This window comes from Danio aesculapii, chromosome 7, assembly GCF_903798145.1.
Source record: "Danio aesculapii chromosome 7, fDanAes4.1, whole genome shotgun sequence".
Taxonomy (NCBI): domain Eukaryota; kingdom Metazoa; phylum Chordata; class Actinopteri; order Cypriniformes; family Danionidae; genus Danio; species Danio aesculapii.
Window position 1 is genome coordinate 19704831 of NC_079441.1, and position 20265 is coordinate 19725095.

A 20265-nucleotide genomic window follows, 5' to 3' on the forward strand; every position below is an offset into this window, starting at 1 on the left:
TATTGTAGTTAAATTGAACATAGCAAAATGACACACAAAGCATACATACATACATACAAACAAAACAACATTTACCTTAATCAGTTTTTAACTAACATTCAAGAAAATGCAATTTTGTGTTATTATTGGTATTATTATTCAGTATATTTCTGATTAAATGACTTTTTATGTATCTATATTAAAATAGTTTTGAGTGGCTATGCCAACTATTTATTAGAACAATTGATCATACTTTGATAATTACATTTGAACACTAGGATTGCTTTTATTGGTAAATACCCCCCATTTGTTTGTTATTTATTCACTTTCATTTATTTAATTAATTAATTAATTTTAATTTTCTGATTTTTTTTTGTATTTAAAAAAAGAAAAAAAGCTGAAACAAAATAAAAAAAATAACTTTGAGTTGACAGTAGTGTACATAAAGCATAAATAGACATAATAAATGCAAATATATGCATACTCATGCTAATGTTACATGAAAAGTGCTGATGCTCTGCGTCTAGAACAAACGTTTAAGACATTCTGCCTTCAGAAACAAATATATTACTGTAGAAATAATCACCTTGTATTAAACCTCAGGACACCATCTATGAGTACTATGTGGACACCAAGAACAAAACGTGGGCGTCATTTGAGGACAAGCTGCCCAAGGGCTGGCGCTACGCCTCCAAGTGAGACGTGTGTGTGTGTGTGTGTGTGTGTGTGTGTGTGTGTGTGTGTGTGTGTGTGTGTGTGTGTGTATGTGTGTGTGTGTGTGTGTGTGTGTGTGTGTGAGTGCCCCCTTCCTCCTATTCAGGGGTCTCTGCCAGCCGCCTGCGGGTTCAGTCAAAGGCCTCTTGCCTGGCTCCCTCCCAGACTTCTGAATTCCCCGTCTATTCATATTTCTCATCTTTTTCATCCTCTTGGTCTCTCTCTTCTCTGCCCTGCTCTCATTTGTCATGTCAGTCCGGCTCTTTCCCCTTCATTGTCCTTTGTCCTCTTGGCTCTCTTTGCTCCCTCTTTGTCAGCTGTCCATTTTCTCATCCCGAGGTTCTCCTTTTTCCCCCTTACCTGAGTCTTTTTTTATCCCTCTGTTCATTTGAAATGTCTTGCTACATCTTTCAATTTTCAGTCTTTCAATCAGCACTTTTCACCTCCTCGGTATTCTCATCCATTCAGCTCTCTCAACTCTATTCCCTCTCTCTCGCATGCTCCATATTCTGCTTTTTCTCTTCATTTATTGTCCTCTTTTTAAAGAGTGTCTCATACTTAGCCGTCCCACTTTTCAACTTTCTTGCTGGCATCTTTTTAATTATCACGTGTCTCTGTGCAGTGCTCCGTTCTATAAGATAATGGTCCCCACAGTGGACACAGTGCGCTATCATTACCTGGTCAAGGCTCTGGTGTCCACTCAGCATCCAGTGCTCCTGACGGGTCCAGTGGGGACAGGAAAGACGTCAGTGGCCCAGAGTGTCCTGCAGAGCCTGGACAACATCACATGGACCACACTCACCGTCAACATGTCCTCACAGGTGATCAAGCAGTCTCAGCCTGAAGTCTTTTTATTTGTTTGTTGTTGTTGTTGTTGTTGTTTAATCATTATTCCCACTAATACTTTCTGGCAGTGTTTTCCATTGAAATAAACATTTAATTCAATTTAAGTTTATTTCACAAGAATTTAGCAAGGTGCACATTATTGCATTACAATCAAATTCAGAAAGGTTAAGGTTATTAGTGACCATAACTTTATTAGATACTAATAACGTTAACTAATTAACAAGTAACTAATAGCTTATAACAGTTAAAGTTATTATTTTTAAACCTACACTCACTGGCCACTTTATTAGGTACACCTTACTTGTACCAGGTTAGACCCCATTTTGCCTTCAGAACTGCCTTAATCCTTCGAGATTCAATAGATTCAACAAGATACTGGAAATAATTCTCAAAGATTTTGGTCCATATTGACATGATAGTATCACGCAGTTGTTGCAGATTTGTCAGCTGCACATCCGTGATGCGAATCTCCCGTTTCACCACACCCAAACGTGCTCTATTGGATTGAGTTCTGGTGACTGTGAAGGCCATTTGAGTACAGTGAACTCATTGTCATTTTCAAGAAACCAGACTGAGATTATTTGCGCTTTATGACATGGCGCGTTATCCTGCTGGATGTAGCCATCAGAAGATGGGTACACTGTGGTCATAAAGGTATGGTCAGTTACAAAACTCAGGTTGGCTGTGTCATTGACAGGATGCACAATTGGTACTAATGGGCCCAAAGTGTGCCAAGAAAATATCCCCCACACCATTAAATCCCCACCACCAGGCTGAACTGTTGATACAAGGCAGGATGGATCAATGCTTTCATGTTGTTGATGACAAATTCTGACACTACCTCCAAATGTTGCAGCAGAAATTGAGACTCATCAGACCAGGCAACATTTTTCCAATCTTCTATTGTCCAATTTTGGTGAGCCTGTACGAATTGTAGCCTCAGTTTCCTGTTCTTAGCTAACAGGAGTGGCACCCGGTGTTGGCTTCTACTGCCATAGCCCATCCGCCTCAAGGTTCGATGTGTTGTGCGTTCAGAGATGCTCTTTTGCTTACCTCGGTTGTAACGAGTGGTTATTTGAGGTCTTGTTGCCTTTCTATCAGAACTCGAACCATTCAGGCCATTCTCCTCTGACCTCTGTCACCAACAAGGCGTTTGCGCCCACAGAACTGCCTCATCCTGGATATTTTCTCTTTTTCGAACCATTCTCTGTAAACCCTTGAGATGGTTGTGTGTAAAAATCCCAGTAGATCAGCAGTTTCTGAAATACTCAGACCAGCCCGTCTGGCACCAACAACCATGCCACGTTCAAAGTTACTTAAATCAGCTTTATTTCCAATTCTGATGCTCAGTTTGAACTGCAGCAGATCGTCTTGACCATGTCTACATGCCTAAATGCATTGAGTTGCTGCCATGTGATTGGCTGATTAGAAATTTGTGTTAATGAGCAGCTGGACAGGTGTACCTAATAAAGTGGCTGGTGGGTGTAGTTACCCTGCAGTTATATAGTAAACTAGTCATCTAAACACTGATGTGAAGACGTGTACATTTACCATTTTTTGAGTAATTAGTAAAATGTAAAAGACATGTAAAGCACTGCCATGTTGACAAGTGAAGTATAAGCAGAGAAAGATCACAGTGACATTGATTTCCATTGACACATGCAATGTTAAAAGGGGCCATTAATGAATCATCGACAGGTTTCTTCTGTAAATGAGCTGTAATTTACCTTCAATAAAGGAAGGACCTAAAATGAGCTGTAGGTCATTTTTGTTTTAATAAAGAAATATCCATATAAATTACTAGCATAAAAAGACTGACACATTATAAAAATATATATCTCCAGAGAACTAGAATTCATTCAGTGTATTACTTGTAGCTACTATTCAAAAGTTTGCGACCTCTTAAAGCAGTAGTTCACTCAAAAATGAACATTTACTCCCTGTTTACTCATCCTCTAGTGGTTATAAACTTTTATAAGTTTCTCTTTTCCGTTGAACACAAAAGAAGTATTTCTGAAGAAAGCAGATCCTTCCACAGTAGGAAAACCAAATACTATGAAAGTCAATAGTTTTTTTGGTGAACTGTCTAACTTTAAGATTGGTGAAGTTTGTTCCTCGCCACTGTCGCCCCTGGCTTGTTTGGTTTGGGACTATTGCTTGGTTTGGAGCTGCGCATCGATGGATTTGCTCTTCAGTGTTTGGACTTTCAGCAGTGAAAATTACACCACACTGAACTGAACTTAACTGAACTTTAATTCTGACAACTGGACTGACACATTTTCATTTTATTGGAACTTCTGTGTTAAACTGCTTTGACACAATCTACATTTTAAAAGCGCTATAGAAATAAACATGAATTGAATTGAATTAAATTGAACAAGATGTTTTCGGAAGTCTCTTAAACTCGCCAAAACTACATTTAATTGATCAAAAATGCAATACATTTGAATGTGATTTATTCAAGGCTGAATTAGCACCATTACCCTAGTAGTCTTCAGTGTGACACGATCCTTCAAAATTGTTATAATATGCTGAATTGCTGTTTAAGTAACATTTCTCATTATTATCAACAGTGAGAACATTTTTGCAATGTGTTGATTCAATTCAATTCAATTCACCTTTATTTGTATAGCGCTTATACAATGTAGATTGTGTCAAAGCAGCTTCACATAAAAGGTCATAGTAAATTGGAACAGTGTAGTTCAGTTTGTAGTGTTTAAGTTCAGTTCAGTTGAGCTCAGTTCAGTGTGGTTTAATAATCACTACTGAGAGTCCAAATATTGAAGAGCAAATCCAACGATGCGCAGCTCTATAGATCCTGAACCATGCAAGCCAGTGGCGACAGCGGAGAGGGAAAAAAAACTTTGAGAGAAACCAGACTCAGTTGGGCACGATCATTTTAATTTCTCCGCTGGCCAAAAGTCTTGTGCAGAGCTGCTGTCTCAGTGGCTTCAGCGAAGACTCGTCTGTGTCTGGAGCGTCACAGGAATCAGTCTCATGTTCTCCACTCTTCCATGACCACCACAGTAGCTGCTCAGGATACGGCCTGGTCCAGGATATGGAAACCTTGGGATCATCTCATCGTTGATCTTGGATCGAATCAGTGACTCTGCATAGTCTGAGGGCCTCGGGAAGAGTATTCCCAGGTGGAAATGGAGAAAAAAGAAAATAATTAGCGTAGCTGCTGTTCATAGTGTATATAAACAAGATGTAGAACCTGTGTGGAAGCCCCCTAAGTAGTTGTGGTTGTCAACAGTTGTGCAATGTGTTTTGGTTGAGAGTTAATACATATTTTCAGAATTCTTTAAAGAATAAACATTTGCTGAATTTTTATAGCATTTATAAAAGTAAATATCTGTAGCATTAGTTGTGGATTTCATGCAGTTTATTGCATTCTTGCTGAATAAAAATATTAGATTTATTTATGTATTAATTCATTGTGCTTTTACCACTTTCATCACATCCAGGCTCTGTGTGTATGTTGTGTGATCTCTGTGATTTGTGTGTGTGCGTAGTGATATTTTAGTAGTTTAGTAGTAAGTCATTTCTCTAATTGCCCAACATTACTAACAACTATTACAACACTTGCTGAGAGCACTAACATCATCATCATCATCATCAATCTCCAACCACCATCATCATTATCATTTGTTATAATAATGAGTTTTCACCCTAAATCATCAGTCACACTCTGAATATTTTACAATCTTTGAGTATACAGTCAAGTGTTCTTATGTTCATAACAGTGTTCTTTTCTGTGTTTATTTCAGACTAGCTCTAATAACGTGCAGGAGATCATTGAGTCTCGGGTGGAAAAGAGGATTAAAGGTGTCTACGTTCCAGTGGGAGGGAAAAAGATGGTGGTTTTCCTGGATGATCTCAACATGCCTGCCGTGGATAACTTCGGCTCCCAACCTCCACTAGAGCTGCTCCGCCTCTGGATCGACTACGGCTTTTGGTATGATCGTCAGAAACAGACCCTCAAATACATAAAGGTAAGATTGTGTGTGTGTGTGCACGTGCGTCTGTGCGTGCCTGCGTGTATGTGTGTGTGTGTGATAATGTGGGTATTCATTACATTTTGGGGACCAAATATGCCCTCAAACATACCAAAAGTGGTTATTTTTTTGACCATGTTGGAACATTATTTTTTTTTGGTCCCATGAGGAAAATTGCTCATAGATCATACAGAATACAGTACAGTAGTCGACATTTAAAATGAATCAAAAATGTTTTTCAAAATTGACAAGAATGGGTGTCGTTCAGTAGTTTTAGGACAACTTTGATGAAAGGTGACGATCCACTTCAAATGTTGACTACTATATATTGAAAATGCAAATCTGCAGAAGGTTTTCTGTGGTGGTTGGGTTTAGTTGAGGTGGAAATGGGGAAATCTACTGTCCGTACTGTAGAAAAGTCATTATATCTATTGGAAGTCCCCATAAAACATAAAAACCCAGCGTGCGTGTGTTGTATTTTTTTTAAATGTAAGCTTGTTGCAAACTCAAACAAAAAAGCTTGTTAATCATCATGAATGAGTGTACTCCCTGGTTAATTTTTGCACACAGTGTGCTTTTTGTTGTGTACTATGTTCATTTTTTATAACATTAGTTGTAGAACATTGTTACTGTTATTTATGTACATTTAAATCAGTTATGTAAATATTTTGTTTATGCTGCCATTAGTAGAGATTTGCACATAAGACTTTTCGCACAATGTGTGACAAAGATTTATTTGTTTGTAATCTGAACATATAACCAGGATGTAATCTGGACATTCATCATGCCATTATTATGTGATCTACCAGTGTCAGTTGCTTCACATCATTGTCCATCATATTTAATTGTACACAGAAAAGTACAGTAGTTGCCCATCCGGGTACTGTCTTATGAGTGAATTTGCTGTGTTTTTTGCTTGTTTATGGTATTGAAATGTACAATTTTGAATCCTGTGAAATGTTCCATATGCTAATAAAATGTGTTTTCCTTCTCTCTTTGTCGTGACCTCAAAGGACCTTTTCCTACTGGCTTCGATGGGGCCCCCTGGTGGAGGGAGGACTCACATATCAGGACGCCTGCAGAGCCGCTTTAACCTCATCAACATGACATTCCCTACAGTAAGTATTGACCTTATTCTGAAGTGCGCTCGTTTTTGTAATTGTTTTAGATCTTCTGATTTAGTTGCTTATGGGAGGAATGACTAGGAATAATAGTGGTCAGAAAGCATTCTATGACTATGCATAAAACGTTGAATAATATAATAAAAAGATCAGTTTGCAACATGAAGCAACATAAGGAGCTGTTTTTAACATCTAAAAATCAATAGAAGTGAATGAGACCGGAAGTCTTGAGCCAAAATGATTCCAATGGCTTCACCCGCTCATAAGATTAGGGTCAATAAATTGATGGAATTATGATTTATGAAATATGACTTATTTCAACTTTATCAACTTTTTTTTATTATCAACTTTTTTGTTTACACGGGACATGATTCCATCTTTGGAGTGGTATTAAAGGGCCATGAAACCCTCAGCAGAGTGTTTTTACTCTTCTAGTTTAAAAAAAGTTAGGAAAGTGGTAAGTCCAGCTTTGTTTAGGTAGGAGTGGCGAGTGGCGAAAGAGGGAAGGATTTGCATGAAAAGGGGAGTTTTTGTTTGAGCATGCGCTGATTTTCACAGAGGCAAAACAACACACAGACGCAGGGGAGAAAGACAGTGACTATGTTTACTGGGACATCAGTAATCAAATTATTTGCCAAATTCTTAATTTGTCAACTTTAACTGCAGTTTGGCACTTTCACTTTCATTCAGGAACATTTCATGCATGCCCCCTGTGACAAACGTGATATTGGATGCGAGGAACTGCTGGAAGAGTGTAGATTTAATGCAATGTTTGATACCACACACCGTATGGGAGAAAAAAAATTCTCGGTAACTTAGATACACTCGGTAGGTAGCGTCAGAAAGCCGTGAGTGTAAAGACTATCCTGCCACAAAATGCAGTGAAAATTCTACACGACGGTAATAGTTAGATTAAGGTTTACATTCAGAGAGCAGCATTTTCAGCGGATCTTTCAGTCCATAATATTGTAGTGATTTTAACGTACTGTAAACTTAGTAATCATTTTAGTTATCATTTTGACTAAGATATGTCTTTACAAACTAAAAGAGTACTGCTGACGATAATTAACTTTGCCTCTGAATAATCATAAACAAAGTACACTGATCACACACTTACCAAATCTGTAGAGACAGGACAACCAACACAAACTGGATCCGTGTCTTTTTTAAAAGACGAGCGGCAAATCCGGATTTCACCATTTCCAGATGCAAAAAGCTCTCAGGTAAAACTTTTTCCTTACAAACATATTTTTGTCACGTGTTAGCAGACCACTGTAATCCACACGTGAGTCCAGCTGCACTCTCAAAGCGGGGAATTGAAAACAAAACCTTTGTTGCAGCACATTTATAAACGCAACACTGACGACTTATGTCTCCAAACAATTCTTCTTCTACTTGTTTTAATTACGATTGGCAACACAACAAGGTGTCTCTCTGCCTGCCGTCTGAACACTGTTACAGGTAAATAGGTCTTCGATGCTATCATGCATACTAATGAAGTAAATAAAGCCTATTAATGAAGCCTCATTCACAATAGAGCGTGCTGATTGGTTCAAACCTAGTCTTTTTCTTGAATTAATAATGAAAGCTCAAAGACGTCACATTGTACCTGCCGGTAAAGACAGCCAGTCTACACGCTGGAATTTACACAAGGATCTAATTGCCGTGACGTAGCTTCAAAATTTCTTTTCAAACCGGAAGAACGAATTTGCTCTTTTTTTGCAAATTTTCACTTTTTTATGTGACGTAATAGTGGTTTTAGCAGCGTGGGACACATACAGTTGAAGTTAACAGTTGAATTATTAGCCCCCCTTTGAATTTTTTTTTCTTTTTAAAATATTTTCCAAATGATGTTTAACAGAGCTTCACAGTATGTCTAATAATATTTTTTTCTTCTGGAGGGAGTCTTATTTGTTTTATTTCGGCTAGAATAAAAGCAGTTTTTAATTTTTTAAACACCATTTTAAGGTCAAAATTATTAGCCTCTTTGAGCCTTTTTTTTTAAGTCTACAGAACAAACCATCATTATACAATATCTTCCCTAAATAGGCCCAGACAGAATCTGGGCCTATTTTCGCAGATTTTTTGCTTATCATTAATTCTGTTTATTTACTTGAGTAAATGTGTGTAAATATATATTCATTCAGTTTTTAAATTGATTACAGTAATATTATTGACTAATATGAAAATGTTCATCTGATTTACGTACAATGCAGTTTGTACAGTAATATTTTCTGTCTTTTAGTAGATTTATTATATGAGAGACTTGCTTTGTTTACAAAATAAAGTTAATCTAATTGGATTTGCGTTGTAAACATTAAATACAAGTTTAAAATATGTGAAAGTTTATTTCACATATTAAGGTTTTAGTTATAATACTCCTAAAAGTAATTCCACAGAAATCCGCAGATTTTTACCCAAATTCTCTGCATAAATAGCAAAAAACATCTGCAGATTCTGTCTGGCCCTACCAATTACCCTAACCTGCCTAGTTAACCTAATTAACCTAGTTAAGCCTTAAATGTCACTTTAAGCTGTATAGAAGTCTCTTGAAAAATATCTAGTCAAATATTATTTACTGTCATCATAACAATGATAAAATAAATCAGTTATTAGAGATAAGTTATTAAAACTATTATGTTTAGAAATGTGTTGAATTTTTTTTTCTGTTAAACAGAAATTGGGGAAAAATAAACAGAGGGGCTAAAAATTCAGAGAGGTAATAATTCTGACTTCAACTGTATATGACTGTCAACATCTCAAAAAATGTGTTTTGATGTTTCCTGACAGGTATTAAAACAAGAGTGGTTTAAGAACAGGTACAAAGATATAAAAATAAAAGGTATAAAAATAAATGTATGATACAAAAGAATGATTGAATATCAGTATACAAATATTATAGTGACATTAACACTGTTTGATATATACTGAACGCACAAAAAATTGTACATCGATGCTATATATGCAAACTTTTAAGTATCGTTGCAGAAGCATATATAAGACAGAAATGATTTCCAAATGTCTGAATTGAGTCTCTGTATTAAAGAGATTCAGCTGAACTTTAATACAGTATTGGATAAAAAAAGTAATAAGAAGGAATTTCAGTATATCTTTGCCTAGGAACCACTGTAATAAACCGTGCATTAATGTGCAGAGTAGCTACAGATGGTTTATTTTGATTTGTATTTGTATTAAACTATTGGTTATTGTTTTTGTGGTCTTTCAAACAGTTTGAAACTAGCTCAAAGACACTAACAAATGAGGTCAAAACAACAGGAATTCATCATAAAGGAGGCAATAATAATGAAATATTTCAGTCTTATTTCACTCTCTTGTGAAACTTGTTTTATTGAAAAATGAAGAAAAACTGTATCCATTATTTAGGTTGTGTTCAATTATGAATACATTGCATTCAACATTTAATTTTAGAAACTAGCTTTTAATACATCTAATAAAACATATAGGAGTAGATAAAAGGGATGCAGTTTTGCTAAAGCATCATAAAAGAAAAAGCTCACCCAAATTTGAAATATCATTTACTCGCCCGCGTGTAGTTTGTTCTTTTTTTCTGTGAAACACAAAAGGAGCTGCATGAGAGATGAGAGGATGATGATTGTGACTGTCAAGCTCCAAAAAGCACATAAAAGCACTGCCAAAATATCATAAAAGCACCATAAAAGCAGTCCAAACATCTTGTGCACTATATTCTAAATTTTATGAAGTCATGTGAGAGCAGTGTGTGAAGAAGAAACAGAATTCATTGACTGAAAGTCTTGCCCACCACCACCCATTTGAACCTGAAGCAGAGATATAGTCAATAACGTCTCAAACAAAGCTCTCTCCTTTCTCTAATAATAGTTTAATATTAATGTATTTTACCTTGCTCTATTTCTATCCATCAAACTAACCGATAACCTTTTATCTTTTGTCTTATCTGCTGTATTTATCTTCTGTTTTATCCGCCTCTGTAATTCCCTCTCCTCTTCTGTTCTCTCCAGGAGTCTCAGATAAAGCGCATCTATGGGACCATGATCAGTCAGAAGCTGCAGGAGTTTGAGGAGGAGGTGAAGCCCATCGGGGGGATTCTGACTCAGGCCACCCTGGAGCTCTACCATGCCATCACCTCCCGCTTCTTACCCACGCCTGCAAAAATACATTATCTCTTCAACCTCAGAGACATCTCCAAGGTACTTAACGTCATGTGTGAATGGCTCTCAAAAGAGCAAATCGTGGTTTAGATCAACCGACTCTAGGGATAATATCACTCCTAGTTATGACCAATTGATCTATCAGTAACACCCCCCTGCTTCTTAGTTACAGTTGCTAACCCAGAGAAACAAGTTTGCAGACTGTTTTTTCATGACACCTGTCTGCAGGAAAACCTTGTTTCAAGATGTTTTTGATACATTTTGCAGAGTTACAGTGGAAGTCAGAATTATTAGCCCCCCTTTGAATTTTTTTTTCTTTTTTAAATATTTCCCAAATCATGTTTAACAGAGCAAGGAAATTTTATTTTATTTTTAATATGTCTGATAATATCTTTTCCTCTGGAGAAAGTTTTATTTGCTTTATTTTAGCTAGAATAAAAGCAGTTTTACATTTTTTAAACACCATTTTAAGGTCAAAATCATTTGCCCCTTTAAGCTATATTTTTTTAATAGTCTACAGAACAAACCATCGTTACACAATAACTTGCCTAATTACCCTAACCTGCCTAGTTAACCTAATTAACCTAGTTAAGCCTTTAAATGTCACTTTAAGCTGTATAGAAGTGTCTTGACAAATATCTAGTCAAATATTATTTACTGTCATCATGGCAAAGATAAAATAAATCAGTCATTAGAAAAGAGTTATTAAAACTATTATGATTAGAAATGTGTTGAAAAAAAATCTCTCCGTTAAGCAGAAATTTGGGGAAAAAATAAACAGGGAGGCTAATAATTCAGCGGCAGGCCTGTAGCCAGGGGGGTCCGGGTGGTTAGAAAGACCCACCCCTCACTGACAAAAGTGCAGAATTTGTCCCATTCATGAGCTCATTCATCCTATTTTGACCACTATGCCATAATAAATTGTAAAAAAAAAAAATACCTGTGAAAATAACTCATAGAAGAAGGCTTTAAAACCAAGTGGAATCCTGTGTCAGCTATTGCTCTGATGTACTTCTGGAATCCCAAATAGGAAAAAGTTGAATGTGCTGGCCAGTGTGTTATTTTCCTAATAAATGACAATAGGCTACAGTTTTTAATAAAAATTTAAACTGATTCCTATATATTTTTAATGATATATAATGTGATAAATTTGTATTTAAAACAATATTGCTTTCATATTTCTTTATTCTAAATCTTTAGGAAATGTTTTTGGTAGATCAACATGTGTGGTTATGATGACCATACAACAATCCAGCAAAGAACAGTTCTTAAAATATCATTAAAATGCAGTATTTAAACCTCATATTTAAATAGAAAATTAGGCGAATAACTGCAAGACGATCTACTTTTTGATAAAAAAAAAAAGAACCACCCCTTTTACCAGGTTGGCTACAGGTCTGAGGGGGATAATAATTTTGACTTCAACTGTACACAGAAGGACCAAATCATTCAAGTGGGTATTAAATATGCCATTTAAATGTAAAAAAAAAAAAATGGTGGATGTCGAGATTAATTGGGAAACCAAGGGTTTACAGATCCCAAATGCAAGCTTGTTTCACCTTCATCATGATTACTGATGAAAAGGACTTCCAGGACAACACATACATTTAATACACAAATACACTTCGTTAAACATGTACACATAGATTATATTTTCTCTTCTGGAGAGAGTCTGACTTGTTTTATTTCGGCTAGAATAAAAACTGTTTTTAAAACCATTTTAAGGTCAAAATGATTAGCACCTTTAAGCTACTGTATATTTTTTCGATAGTCTACAGAACAAACCATCGTTATACAATAACTTGTCTAATTACCCTACCCTAATCTAATTAACCTAGTTAAGCCTTTAAATAAAAATAAAATTGCTAGTTAACTTTGTATGTACATAATAACATATATTTGATAGTAACTTTTAGTCAATTTAATTGTAATGCAATAATGTGCACCTTTTGTAAAGCTGCTTTGAAACTATTTTTTGTAAAAAGCACTGTACAAATAAACATCAGTTGAATTGAATTGAAAACATCCAGGATAAACACTGTTCAAGTGCCGAAGGGTACAATTCATATATACGATACATTTAAATTAATTTGCTGATTGCAATTACAGGGATAGTTCAACCAAAACTGAAAATATGCTCTCTATTTACTCTCCCTATGAGGAGAGTCTGACAGGATATTTTGAAGAATGCCAAAAACCTGCAACCATCGACATCCACAGTAGGGAAAACAAATACTATGGATGTCAAGGTTTACAGGTTTCTAGCTTTCTTCAAAATATGTATTCATATTTTGTGGTGTTCAACAACAAAAAAAAGAAAGCCAACAGGTTTGGAACCAGTAAAGGTAAAGTAAATGATTGTGTGAACCATCCCTTTATAATGGGCTAACATTATCCCAAGCTAGCTATAACATTAGTGCAGTCTATTCAACTTACCTGCGGCAGATGCTGTTTTACTGCATGATGATAGAGAAAGTAAAAGGCTTATGCATAGACTTACATACAACAAATGTATACATCCATGATGTTCTTCTGGATGCTAAGTTCTCTTGTTTTCTGTTTAGGAAATGGAAAAACAAATAGATTTTTTTTGCCGATCCTCTCAAGATACCATACCCCAGGCATATCGATTTGCCAATTTTTTTAGCATAAGCACCATCACCAGCTTTGAAAATAGCAGTGTTTCTACATGGTGCTGAAGCTTAAAGATGTCAGAGTTGTTCCTTTGTAATTGATACTCAACTCCCATTGGATCCTCTGCAACCAATAAGTTGATTTGATTCTAGACTGATTCAAATAAGGCTTATCCAATTAACCACAACACCACCAGACTGTCCAAAAAAGACAGTCATTTGCTTTTATGTTGAGACTGTATATGCTTATACAAGTAACTACTTTTCAAAGCAACCTTTGAAAGCATCTTGAGCATGCAAGGACATTTTCTGCATCATTTTTGAGCTTGATCAGACAGAAAATCTATATTTTGTACATGAAATGAAATTGTAGTGAAGAAGGCTTTGTGTGCATGTTCAATATGTCCTCTAATGCAGGTGTTCCAGGGTCTGTTGCGAGCGCACAAAGACTTTCATGACACCAAACAGAGCATCACGCGCCTCTGGATTCATGAGTGCTTCAGGTACAGACAGACACAGGCCTGCACATGCGCACACACACGTGTTTGGAAAAGAAAAGAATTGGGTTTTGTGTTTGTGTTTCAGGGTCTTCTCCGATCGATTGGTGGATCATGCAGACATGGAGACATTTGTGGGAGTTTTGTCAGAAAAACTGGCTTCTCATTTTGATGTGCCCTTCCACACCATCTGCCCCAACAAACAGCCCCCTCTCTTTGGTAAACACCATACAAACAAATGCCGTAAATTCATTTTAGACCTTGAAAGACCTAAAGATTTTTAATGTTTAGTTTCTTATGCTTATCAAGGCTTGGTTTTATTGGTTTAAAAATATGGTAAAAACAGAATTGTTGTGAAATATTTTAAACACTTAGACTCTAAATTGACATTTAGAATTTTACTACTTGCAATACTGTTTTAAAGCTGCACAATTTAGTAAATGTCAGTTTAGATTATTGATTTTTTTCAGAGTTCATTGACATGATCTGTCAAAAATTATTCCAATTTTCTGTTTTTTCTTTTATTTATTTTACCATTATTTAACCAGGAAGTCTCATTGAGATTTAAAATCTCTTTTACAAGAGAAACCTGGCCAAAGTAACAGTTATACAGTAAAACAATTTTAAAATACATAAACACCACATAACAACCAGAGATGGGCAAAAATACATTGAATTTTAAAAATAAAATGTTAAAATAAAAATACCTAATGCCTAAATTTTACAGTACATATAAAAATAAATACACATACAAAATAAACTACAAAATACAGCAGCCACAAAAGTATTAAAATCAAATACTGCATTTTTGTATTTTAAAAATACTACAAATTTCTTTTATAAGTAAGCATGAATCTTATTTGCAAACCCTACATGAATAGGCCTGTTCGATCAATCCCTTCACTATTAAGGTAATTGTTATTGAGGTAAACAATATTTAATAACAACAGCTTTTCTCTGAGCAAGTTTTAGCAGATTCTCTGCCACCTCGTTCACCTGTACTTTTACTGTACATGAGTAGATATCTATAATTTTTTTTACTTGCTTATTTTTTATGAATTTAGTATATTTTTTGTACAAATTTCATACAGAAAGCCCTGTTCATTGCAGATAATGAGATAGAATATAGTACTGTTGATTGTTTCCACCCATTGTGTGGCCAGTAAAATTGATATAATCTCTGTATAATGATTGCTCAACCTCTTAACATTCTTATATTTTAAAAGGGTGATATATGAAGTGTTTAACTTTTAAATGAATTTTTTCTCTGATTTTTTCTTAAATCTAGCTTTATAGAATTGAACTCTTCTAAAGGCTTATTTAATGTATATGATTTCTGAAAAAAAAACAGTTTTAGTCATTCTCAATGTAATTTACTAATAGTTTCTTCAGTCATTCATTTATTTTCTTTCTTAATCTTAGTCCCTTTATTAATCAGAGGTCGCCACAGCGGAATGAATCGCCATCTCATCCAGCATATGTTTCAGAATCAGAATCAGTTTTATTGCCAAATGTGCTTCACACACACAAGGAATTTGTTTTGGCTCCAGAAGCTTCCAGTGTACATAAAGTGACAAGTGACAACACAAAATAAATAAATATGAAAGAAAAAAAGACGATAGACATTAAACAGAGATGCAGTTAGTCAAAAAATCTGGATGTTGAATTGTGTGTACAGATTTGTTATAAATATACAGGTTATAAGGTGCTGTGTACAAATGCAAATGGAGAAGGTATTGCATTGTATATTGATATAAGGTGCTGTGTACAAGTGCGTATGAGAAAGTATTGCACATATTTATTGCACAGTAGGGGAATATTTAACTGTTCATAAGGTAGACGAAGCAAATGCCCTTCTAGCTGCAACCCATCACAGGGAACCATCCGTACACACTCTTTCACACACATACACTACGGACAATTTAGCTTACCTAATTCACCTATACCACATGTTTTTGTACTTGTGGGGGAAACCCACACCAACATTGGGGGAACATGCAAACTCCACACAGAAATGCCAACTGACCCAGCTGGGGCTTGAACCAGCGACCTTCTTTCTGTGAAGCGATTTTGTGCTACCCACTGCACCACCGTGCTGCCCAATTTCTTCAATGCACAACAGAAAAACATGATATCTCAAAATTACTTAAAATGAGTTATCAATTTTTGCAAATAAACTCTTTAATGACAAGCACAGAGAAAGAACAGAGAAACAGAGAAAAAAGAGAGAGAGAGAGAACGGGAGGCAAACATACAGCCAATAATCGGCTACAACCTCTAACAATATATCCAGATGATGTCGTACAGTATATCCCAAGTCAGTTGTTTCTCACCAGTCTTTATAGACTGAATTGCTGTATTATTAAATATTAGTGTTGCATATATTCTCCCACTTTGACACCTTTAGGCAGACATATTTCCTCTTCATTAACTGTACTACTGGAAATGTAAACAGCCAGTGAATGTATCACCATAGTGTGATGCATAATTTCCTTCCATACTCCAATCACTGACCACCTTCCTCGATATGTAAATTAATTTTCTGTTTTGACCTCAAGCTTAGGCAAATAACTGAGAAAGCTCCAATCAGAGGCCACATTTTTATAATGTCATCATGTAGACTTTTTACAAAGTATTTTGAAAATACAAAAATACAAGACACTAAAGTATTTTGATACAAAATATTAAGCCATTTTCATAAACCCTATCAAATACAAATTACAAAATACTATTTTGTATTTGAAATATGTATTTGAAATACATGTATCATAAAAACTGGCCATTCATGATAATAATTACATTTCATCAGTCCTCTCAACAAAAACAATCACATGTTTCCAATACCGCTCTTTTTATAATGCCTTTAAATTCACAGAAAGTCTGTTTGCAAATTATTCCATGCCCAAGGTGCACAATAAGTGAATGCAGTTTTACCCAGCTCTGTACAACCCAAGATATATTAAAATGCAAACACTTGGAAGAGCGTAGCTGTAATTCCCAGAGCTAAGACAAAGAAGAGTACAAAGAGAAGCTCAAAATATACTTAAAATAGCTTTATAGATAAAAATGAACCAGTTCTGTTTTCTACGTACTGCTAGTGATGTCCAGCCCACCATCTCATATAAAATGCAGTAATGAGTATGGGATTTTCCATTTGTAATGAAACGTAGTGAAGCATGATACACAGAATCATCTCTTGTTAGAATAGAAGATGCTGCATGCATGTATAATATATCACCATAATCAAGCACAGATAAAAAAAGTAGCTTCTACAAGTTTCTTTTTAGCATTAAAAGTAAAAATTGATTTATTTATAAAATAAAAGTCAAGCTTCAGTTTCAGTTTCCTAATCAGATTAGCAATGTGTACATTAATAAAAGCTTATCATCAATCCAGATACCCAAGTACTTGTTACTCTTTCGATTGTTTTCCATCAGATGTAAAAATACTAAATTGATCAAATACTTGTGCCTGAGCTTTTTAAAAAACCATAATAGGTAATTATTCGAATAGCTAATTTATCTTGTTTCTTACTCATTTATACTGGTTCTTATTAATATCAGTGTTGGCAACCTTGTTTCCGCTTTGATTATTTTATGGAACCCATGATAAATTTTACATTTAATGTTTATCTCCAGAAATGAAGTAAAAAATAACATTTATTTAGCATTTATTTGAAAAACAAAATGTCTTTAGTAGCGTTTCAATTGTCTCAACTGTCTCTTTTGATCAGCAATGTGTCCTTGATCAATGAAAGTATTTTTCAAAGAAAAGAAAAATCTATAAAAATAATAAACAAGTATTCAATTAGAAAAGCAGTTATTAACATTTTGCAATATTGCTGTTTTATTGTTTCTTCTTATCAAATAATTCAATAGTTTTGAGTTTTGAATTATATTCATTATTAATAATTTTATTATTTTAATTATTTATTATCTGATTACTAATATCAAAAAATTACAGTCTTGGTAGCCTGAGATACTTCTTTATAAACCTTAAACATTTTACTGATACCAAACTTTGTGGCATTGTGGCTTAGTGGTTAGCACTGTCGCCTCACAGCAAGAAGGTTGCTGGTTTGAGTTCTGGCTGGGCCAGTGTGGCATTTCTGTGTGGAGTTTGCATGTTCTCCTCATGAGAGAGAAACTCCGGTTTCTGAACTAATCCGGTTGGATGAGCTAAATTGACCATAGTGTGTGTGTATGTGTGTGTGCGTGCGTGCGTGCGTGTGTGTGTGTGTGTGTGTGTGTGTGTGTGCACAGCTAGAAGGGCTTCCACTGGGTAAAACATATGCTGGAATAGTTGGCAGTTCATTCCGCTGTAGTGACCCCTGATAAATATGGGACTAAGCCGAAGGAAAATGAAATGAATGATCCCAAACTTTTTAATGATGTTTGTGTCTATTATTAAAATGAAACAATATTCATTTTAAACAGACCATTTAAATTCTCCTAGTATCCATCATACGTACAATATTATTTGTGTGATTTGTTCTTAGGGGATTTCCTGAGGGAGCCACAGATATATGAGGACCTGCTGGACTTTAAAGCTCTGAAGGTTCATATGGAGAACCAGCTGGAGGACTATAACCTCACGCCTGGTGTGGTGCCCATGAGCCTGGTGCTCTTTAGAGATGCTATAGACCACGGTAAGAACTTGTTCAGACTGAATCACGTAGTATCTACGGTTTTACTAAACCTCATGATGCTTTGCGCGGGAGTAGCCTCCATCAAACAGTGAAATGCTCTTTTTTTAATTGGTACAAGAAGTTTTCATAATTTTTCTCTCAGTTCATCCATCAAAAAGGAAAAGACAACTTATTAGAATTTGCAAATTACTTTCAGCAGAGCATGAATAACCCCTAATAGCCAGACACAAGTCTTTTTACAGCAGTATTACGGATGTATATTGAATATTGCTTAAAGGGCTGGTCCACTACGATATCAAATTTTAAACTTTAGTTGATGTGTAATGTAGCTGTGTGAACATAAACCACATCTCTAAATGTAAGACGCTCAAAGTTCAATGCAAAGGGAGACATTGGCTTTTACAGAGTTAGCTTAGCAACGTCTACAGTGAACAAAGTTTGGGGACTACAGAAAAATAAATCTGGGCTAGTGAGATCACAAACGCTTCGGGTTACCCACATTTACCACACGCATACACCCTGAGCAGCAAAGGGGTGTGGCCAGAGGCGCTGTAGTTTTATAGCAGAGAAAGCTAAAATGCTGTCCAAATGCTGCTGTTTCCACAGAGCTTCTTCTGTTTCCATATTTGGCCTTCCAAAGGACACGACACAAAGACAAAAGTGCTTACAATTTAATTTTAATTATGTTTCAGAGAATTATAAAAATATATAAAGCTAGTATTTGACAAAGGACAGCTTTCAGAGTTTCTCCCAGTTCAGTGCTGGATTCGGCTAAAACTCCTCAATGAAGGAGCAGCTCCAACCATAAAAGCAGAAGCTGTGGATTCTGAGCCACAACCTGTAGGTGTTTTGATTTGTTCAAATTGATCTATTACATGCACAGTTTCTATCGTTAACCGTATGTTGTAGCAAGGATGTAAACAACGGGAAATGCCGAATAGCACTGCTAACAATTTAGCTACAAATTCATATTTATCAGTCAAACTGCTGTAAACACACACAATCTTCAGCAGCGCTGCAGTGTCTCTCTATGCAACCACTTTCCCTGCATTCTCCATCTCAAATAACAACTCACAAAAGATATGTGAACACTTCATATTACTTACACATGCTTTTTCTGAATATATGTGAAAGACACTTGTGAGATTTTATTTTAGAGCAGGCGTGAGGTTCAGCTGTGTCCTCTGGGTCATTTCTCTGACTGATTCCGGCACAAACTAATACAGCTAACAGCTACTCTGACTGACAGAGTTTACAAAGCGCAAAACTGCATGCTTGCAGGGGCATGATGCTTTTCCTGGTGACTTGCAGCCAATCCACAAATCTCAGCACATTATGTTAGCTGACCAATCAGAGCCTCTTGAGGGTGGGCCTTTCGGAGGAACAAGGAAATATGACAGTCATTTTCATGTTAGCTAAGTAGCTGTATATAATCTAAGTAAGATATATAAAAAATATTGTGTTATTTTCTACAAACAAAGCATGAGCACACATTGCTTTTCATCTCATAAACATAGCTAAACCTTAAAAATACACTCTGGACTACCCCTTTAAAACAATAATCTGGAGCAACAAAACACAATGAACTCTGCATGTAATAATAATGTCACATAACAATACCAAGCATTATTTTCATGACAAAAACACACACAATGTAGATCAACCATAATTTTAGCAGCCT

At 35.6% G+C, this 20265-nt stretch overlaps 1 protein-coding gene across 1 annotated transcript in view; it reads left to right on the forward strand.

Annotated features, from left to right (window-relative positions):
* The window catches only part of dnah2 (dynein, axonemal, heavy chain 2), a 275588-nt gene that overhangs the window by 178840 nt on the left and 76483 nt on the right, over positions 1 to 20265 (forward strand). Inside the window, exons 47-54 of the mRNA XM_056461233.1 lie at positions 583 to 674; positions 1316 to 1514; positions 5310 to 5534; positions 6551 to 6655; positions 10657 to 10845; positions 13857 to 13942; positions 14025 to 14155; positions 18435 to 18584. Of these exons, the coding sequence (XP_056317208.1) occupies positions 583 to 674; positions 1316 to 1514; positions 5310 to 5534; positions 6551 to 6655; positions 10657 to 10845; positions 13857 to 13942; positions 14025 to 14155; positions 18435 to 18584 (1177 nt within the window). The remainder of the gene's footprint in view (positions 1 to 582; positions 675 to 1315; positions 1515 to 5309; positions 5535 to 6550; positions 6656 to 10656; positions 10846 to 13856; positions 13943 to 14024; positions 14156 to 18434; positions 18585 to 20265) is intronic.